The sequence below is a fragment of the Scyliorhinus torazame genome, chromosome 5, assembly GCF_047496885.1.
Source record: "Scyliorhinus torazame isolate Kashiwa2021f chromosome 5, sScyTor2.1, whole genome shotgun sequence".
In the NCBI taxonomy this organism is placed as follows: Eukaryota; Metazoa; Chordata; class Chondrichthyes; order Carcharhiniformes; family Scyliorhinidae; genus Scyliorhinus; species Scyliorhinus torazame.
Genome location: NC_092711.1, coordinates 178,650,723 through 178,657,811, shown reverse-complemented (window position 1 = coordinate 178,657,811; position 7,089 = coordinate 178,650,723). Strand labels below are relative to the sequence as shown.

Genomic DNA, 7,089 nt, shown 5'->3' with positions numbered 1-7,089 from the left:
ACGCGTGTGATTGTCCCGGAAAAAGGCCAGGAGCTGATACTAACAGATTTGCACAATGGGCATCCAGGTGTGACCAAAATGAAAATGTTGGCCCGGAGTTATGTCTGGTGGCCAGGCCTCGACACCGACATTGAGAAGGTGGCCCAAAACTGCTCCATTTGCCAGGAGCATCAGAAGCTTCCGCCGGCCGTGCCCCTACATCACTGGGAATGGCCAGGGCGGCCTTGGGCACGCTTGCATGCAGATTTCGCAGGCCCTTTTCAAGGATCCATGTTCCTTCTATTAATTGACGCCCAGTCTAAATGGCTAGAGGTGCATAAGATGCAGGGGACAACGTCCTGCGCAACAATTGAAAAGATGCGTTTGTCGTTTAGTACGCATGGCCTCCCCGAGGTGCTGGTCACGGATAACGGCACTCCATTCACGAGTGAGGAGTTTGCGAGGTTCACAAAGATGAACGGCATACGCCATATCCGCACTGCCCCTTACCACCCGGCTTCAAATGGGTTGGCAGAGCGCGCAGTGCTGACATTCAAAAGAGGCCTAAAGAAGCAGTGTTCCGGATCAATGGACACGAGACTGGCTTGCTTTTTGTTTACGTATAGGACCACCCCCCGTGCGGTGACTGGGGTAGCTCCCGCAGAACTCCTAATGGGCCGGAGACTTCGCACCCGCCTTAGTATGGTTTTCCCGGACATTGGCGCAAAAGTACACCGCACACAAGAACGGCAGGGACAGGGATTTTCTCGGCATCGGCCGATTCGGCAGTTTGCGCCCGGTGACCCAGTGTTCGTTCGGAATTTTGCTGGTGGTGCCCAGTGGGTTCCTGATGTAATCTTTCGCCAAACGGGCCCTATATCTTACCAGGTGCAAGCCCAGGGTCGTCTCCAGCGCAAACATGTAGACCACGTTCGGTCCAGAAGACTATCCCCTCAAAAGATTCCCCGCCCCCGGAGCTCATTTCTACAGCCGCAGAGACCAGAGACAAGGGAAGGTAGTCCTCACAATCTTCCACTGGTGCCTCACTCGAAGCCTGCGCAGGTCGTTACAGAACCGAATGGAGATCGAGACGCTGACATGACAGAGGCAGCAGACTCGGACTCCGAGATGGAGACACAGGATGCATCAGAGGGGGAATCCTCGGGTCCACGGGCCGTGGATGTACAACCGTTGCGCCGTTCATCACGGAAGCACCGGTCTCCGTCTCGTTACACGCCGCCTGATCCAGCGCCGCATGCAAATGGTGTCCAGCCTGCGGCAAAACGAGTCCGACGCCCTCCTTCGCCAGGGTCTTCGGTGGATTCCTTGGACTTTGGGGAGGAGGGATGTTATAACCTGCCTACCTACCATTGGCTGGGGACTAATGACAATCCCACAATCCTGTGGGAGTATGAGCTTCCCCAATGAGGGGGGCGGAGAAACCATTAGTAAACTCCTAGTATAAATAAAGCTGGCCAGTTTAGGAACCGGCAGGAAGGAGTGTGCAGCAAGGGAAGTTGCTGCTGCTGTTATATATATATGTTATTGTAAATAAATGTTATTACTTTGTATCCTTGAAACTCGTGCTGGATTCTTCGTGGCCCTCACAAAAATAATACATCTCATAGTGAAGGAAGTAAAGCTGCCATAGTTCTGGATAACCATAGGCTGCTTTCCCCTTTGAGGGGGGAGCGCTGTCTGATGGTGATTTAACCTGAGCATCGCCACGCCTCAGGCAAGGGGCATGGTTCAGAATAATCTCAGCCAGTACGGGAATTCAATCCATGCTGTTGTCCTTGATCTGCATCACAAACCAGCTGTCCAGCCAACTGAACTAAAGAGTACATATCTAATATGTAGCATATATTAGACATATCTCTGTCCGATATTAATTTACTGTCACCTCAAATGCCAGCCATCTCCTGGGGAACAGAGAACATATAGTGCAGAAGGAGGCCATTCAGCCCATCGAGTCTGCGAGCCAGTTAAGCCCTCTCTTCCACCCTATCCCCGTAACCCAATAGCCCCTCCTAGCCTTTTTAGACACGATGGGCAATTTAGCATGGCCAGTCCACCGAAGCTGCACGTCTTTGGACTTTGGGAGGAAACCGGAGCACCCTGGGAAGAATGTGCAGACTCCGCACCAACAGTGAGCCAGCAGGGTATTGAACCTGGGACCCTGGCGCTGTGAAGCCACAGTGCTAGCCATTTATGCTACCGTGCTGCCCTACGGTACCAGCACTTTAACTGAACATTGAGAAAGAGACCATCCTTCGTTTTAGCCAGAAAAATTAAATGTGTCAAGCTGAGAGCAAAGGAGAGAGACCTGGGCCAACCTTTCCAGAGTCTGCATCCTCCCTGGATTCTTCCTTTCCCTTCTGCAAGTCACCAATTGAAGGTCAGAATGAGAAAAGAACTGGAAAGGAGGAGAAAAGAAAGTGTTTTATTCACAGTTGTTGGAGACAGGAGGAGGTTTCAGTCTGTGTGAAGCTCGTCTTCATTCACACAAAGAACTGATTGGCTGGAGATGTTCCATTCGTCCCATTGGTCAACACCTCAGCCTGAAGGTCGGGTGAGCCCTTCTTGCACATGCGCAGCTACCCGTCACCTTTGGACATGCGCATTGCAGCTTTTAGCTCAGGTCCCGGTGCTTCGATAAGGCACATTGAGATTGTTGGGCCTGTTCGTTCCGCAGAAGCCGTGGGAAAATTAGGAGGTGGATGGGAGGGTTTGGGAACATATTTCATAATTGTTAGGGCCCTGGTTCACCGATGCAGGGCTTCACCCTCCCGCAACCAGGTTAACGGCCTCCATCTTGGTTGGACGGTGGGCGAGGGAAAGAAACGAGGTTAAGCCCCACCCCTCCTTCACTCTGATTGGTTGGAGGACCATGTGCCAGTCTGAGACCTCCAGCCCCGCCCCTGACCCCATTGTTCTGGATGGGGGAGGGGGGACAATAAATCAGAGGTTCCACTTTGGGCTCAAATCAATGAGGATTCTGATCTCTGGGAAGGAAGGAAACCCTGGGAGGTGGGCGAGGAGGATTCAGAAACACCCGCTGGAGGCCCCAACCTTCCTCCACCCCCCCATTAAGATTCAATGGTTTTATTCAGTCAGCAGACAGGAGCTGGTGAGCTGAACTCAGGCAGAGGAGAGAGAGGGAGAAAACTGGGAGTGGAGGAAAAAAATGGTGGTGATTGTGAGAAGGGATGGGTTCAGATTTCAGCCCAGGCAGGAGGGAGAGTGTGTGGGATGGAGATTTGCAGCTTTAGAGGAATAAGAGGCAAATATGTCCCACAGAAACGAGAATTGCCTGTTCTGAATTTCTATCTGCGACTGACAGCCATGGTTTTTGTAAACTCCTTTTTCAAGGTATTACAAGGGAAGATTTGCAGATGGGAAACTGGAATCAAGCTTCACATCAATATTTAACAGATTCACTCCATTCCTCAGGACCTGAATATCGTCGGCCTGTGAATGTGGAAAGAGAATTTTTAGTCTTTGGGAAAAGATTTTGAACATCTTGGTGACTGGAAAAGCACCGAGACTCACAAAGCCGAGTGAGTGTTCCAGAGCACTGACTGTGGAGAGAGCTTTAAACAGTTACACAGTCTGAAAAAGCATTGCACCTTACACAGTGGGGGAGAGACCGTATCCGTGTCCTGTGTGTGGACAAGATTTTAACTGATCGTCAAACCTGTGGAGACACAAATATGCTGAAACCATGGAAATGTGGGGAATGTGGGAAGGGATTCAGATCCCCATGTGAGCTGGAAATTCATCACCGCAGTCACACCGGTGAGAGACCATTTACCTGTTCCGAGTGCATGAAGGGATTCACTCAGTTATCCACCCTGCAAAACCACCAACGAGTTCACACCGGAGAGAGGCCATTTACCTGTTCGCAGTGTGGGAAGGTATTCAGTGATTCCTCAGCCCTTTGGAAACACCAGAGAGTTCATACGGGGGTGAGGCCGTTCACCTGTACTGAGTGTGGGAAGGGATTCACTCAGTTATCCAACCTGCTGAGACATCAGCCAGTTCACACTGGGGAAAGACCGTTCACCTGTTCTGTGTGTGGAAAAGGATTCACTCAGTCGTCGAACCTGCTGAGACACCAGGGCATTCACACCAACGAGAAACCCTTTAAATGCTCTGATTGTGGGAGTGGCTTCAAAAGCACTGCTGGCCTGATGATTCACCAGCGCATCCACACTGAGGAGAGACCATTCAGCTGCTCTCACTGTGCAAAGAGGTTCCGAACGTCATCAGCCCTGCTGACACACCAGCGGATTCACACTGGGGAGAGACCCTTCACATGTTCTGAGTGTGGGAAGGGATTCACTCAGTCATCCAGCTTGCTGAGACACCAGCGCAGTCACACCAATGAGAGACCTTTTAAATGCTTTGATTGTGGTGGTGTCTTTAAAAACTCTACGGATCTCATGATCCACCAGCGCATTCACACTGGGGAGAGGCCGTTCAGCTGCTCTCATTGTGCCAAAAGGTTTAGACGGTCATCCCACCTATGGACACACCAGCGAGTACACAGATAATGACAGGGGTTGGATTCTGCTGTTATTGCTGCTGTTAATCACATCCAGGACTGAACCATGTTCATTCTGACAGTGGGTGAAATGGGAGGGTTGGAAGGTTTCTTTCTGCTGGACTGGCCGGTCTCACAACTTTGTTCCCAGTAGACTGATGCTCTTTGAGCCTGGGAGAGAACATTTCCCTGAAATGATCCACAAAAACTGATGAAGGACATTTATTTTATCCTGGATAGTAAATAGTGTTTTTCCGACCACCACAGGTAGATCTAAAATAAATACATTTGTCTCTGTTCCATTGAGTCTACAGCACAGGGCCCGGCCAGTTGGCTCCATTGGTCTCTGTCAGTATTGATGCTCCACATGAGCCTCCACCCACCCCACTTCATCTCCCCCATCAGCATATCCTTCTATTCCTTTCTCCCTCATGCATGTATCTAGCTTCCCCTTCAATGTATTGATGTTGTTCACCTCAACCACTCGCTGTGGTAGCGAGTTCCACATTCTCACCACTCGAGGTTGCTCATCAAATCCCTATTGGATTATTGAGCCCCCTCAGGTCACCCTTCAGTCTTCCCTTTTCTAGAGAAAAGCAGCCCCAGCCTTTCCTGAGGGTGAAATGCTTTCAGTTCTGGTATTGTTCTTGTGAATCTTTGTTGCACCTTCTCCAGAGCCTCTATTTCCTTTTTCTAAATGGAGATCACAGATGTTGAGAGTGCTCCCAGTGTAGTCTAACCCTGGTTCTAAACAAGTTGAACATAACCTCCTTGCTTTTCAATTCTAACCCTCCATAATGGAACTCTATATATGGGCCCCACACTTTAGGAAAGATGTGAAGTTCTCAGAGAGGGTGTGGAGGAGATTTACGAGAATGGCACCGGGGATAAGGGACTTCAATGAGTGGGAGAGACTGGTGCAGCTGAAATTGTTCCCTTTGAATCAGAGCCATGAGGGCAGAGAAGGAGGCCATTCAGCCCTTCGATTCCATGTTGGTTCTCTGGAGCAAACCAATCAGTCCCTTGCCCCATTCTATCCCTGTAGCTCTGCAAGTTTAGTTCCCTCAAATGTCAATACAATTTCCGTTTGAAATCCTCCATTGTCTTCATTTCCACCCCCCCCTCACTGGCAGCAAGTTCTAGGTCATTACCATTCGCTGCATCAAAATATTCCCCCCCCCCCCCCCCCCCCCCCCCCCCCGCACTCCTCTGCCCATTGCATCTCTTACCTGAAATCTGTGTCCCCCTCATCCTTGTCCCATCAGCTAATGGGAACAGCTTTTCTTTATCCACCTGACCTAAATGTGTCTTAATCTTGTCCACCTCTTTCAAATCTCCCCTCGACCTCCTTTGCTCCGAGGTGAAGAATCCCAGCCTGACATGAACAAACAAACAGAATATGTGAATACCTGGGATCGGACGGAAATGTTCAATTTCTGTTTTTAAGATACTGGGAATATTGTCCTGGACAATAAATTAATTGGAATACTTTCCCATGGGTGTGGTCTGTAAGAATTCTGGGGACCCCCTACTTCGGGTTTTCTTGCTAATTAGTGAACATTAAATTAAATTCTATGACTGGCTGTGGATTTATTTTGAATTTGATTGTTACACTTCTCCTGTTTTTATTCCTGTTGTGATTACGCTCTGGGTAAGGATGGTTGACAGGTGACAGGATGGGAAATTGTGGTTTGGGTCTTCACTGACCAAATGTTTTATTGATCCGAAAGGTGTAAAAGGGACCAAACTCCAGCAGAAATCGAGCAGAGCTGAGAACAGACGACTTGCTGTGTGGGAACAGGGAGATAAACAGCTCCCAGCGGACAGAGAAAACAAGAGTGTCTGGAATCCTAGACCACACCCTGGGTGTCAAGGCCACCATGTTTTCACTGCTTGGCATGGGAATGCTGACTCCCTGTACCGGGGACGGAGCGTGGGGAAGACAATTGTTTGAGAGTTTGACGTGGCTTGGGCGGGTACAGATGGTTCAATGACAGGTTTTGTAATTGGTCCGTTCAAATGTTAGCTCAGCAATGATTGGGTGAAATCAGTCTCCATAGACTTTGTGATGTAATAAAGTATAAGAAGGGATTCCCCGAGCACAGAGATTTGTTGAGGTTTTACACATTCCACTGACTGGGACCATGGCATCTGGGGCAGAGCAGGGAGCATTTACCTGGAGATGGTGCTTCTACCCAGAGTGTAATGGTAATGCTGCTGCACTTTGATACTACTGCTCAGGTATTAGGGGAGGCCGTGGCGTAGTGGTATTGTCACTGGACTAGTAATCTAGCGACCCAGAGTACTCTGGGGTCCCAGGTTCCCAATTTAATAAAAATCTGGAATGAAAAGTCTATTGATGACCATGAAATTATTGCCGATTGTTGTAAAAACCCATCTGGTTCACTAAAGTCCTTTAGGAAATGAAATCTGCCATCCTTCCCTGGTGTGGCCCACACGTGACTCCGGACCCAGAGCAAAGTGGTTGACTCTAACTGCCCCTCAAGGGCAATTAGGGAGAATGCTGACCCACCCAGCCGGCGGCACCCATATCCGCTGAACGA

General features: G+C 49.6%; 1 protein-coding gene across 1 annotated transcript; it reads left to right on the top strand.

Annotated features, from left to right (window-relative positions):
* Window positions 1-2,581: 2,581 nt before the first annotated feature.
* LOC140422531 (uncharacterized) lies at window positions 2,582-5,720 on the top strand. The gene has a single exon (XM_072507554.1). The coding sequence runs from the start codon at window positions 3,693-3,695 to the stop codon at window positions 4,533-4,535; it is 843 nt and encodes a 280-aa protein (XP_072363655.1). The 5' UTR covers window positions 2,582-3,692; the 3' UTR covers window positions 4,536-5,720.
* Window positions 5,721-7,089: the final 1,369 nt, after the last annotated feature.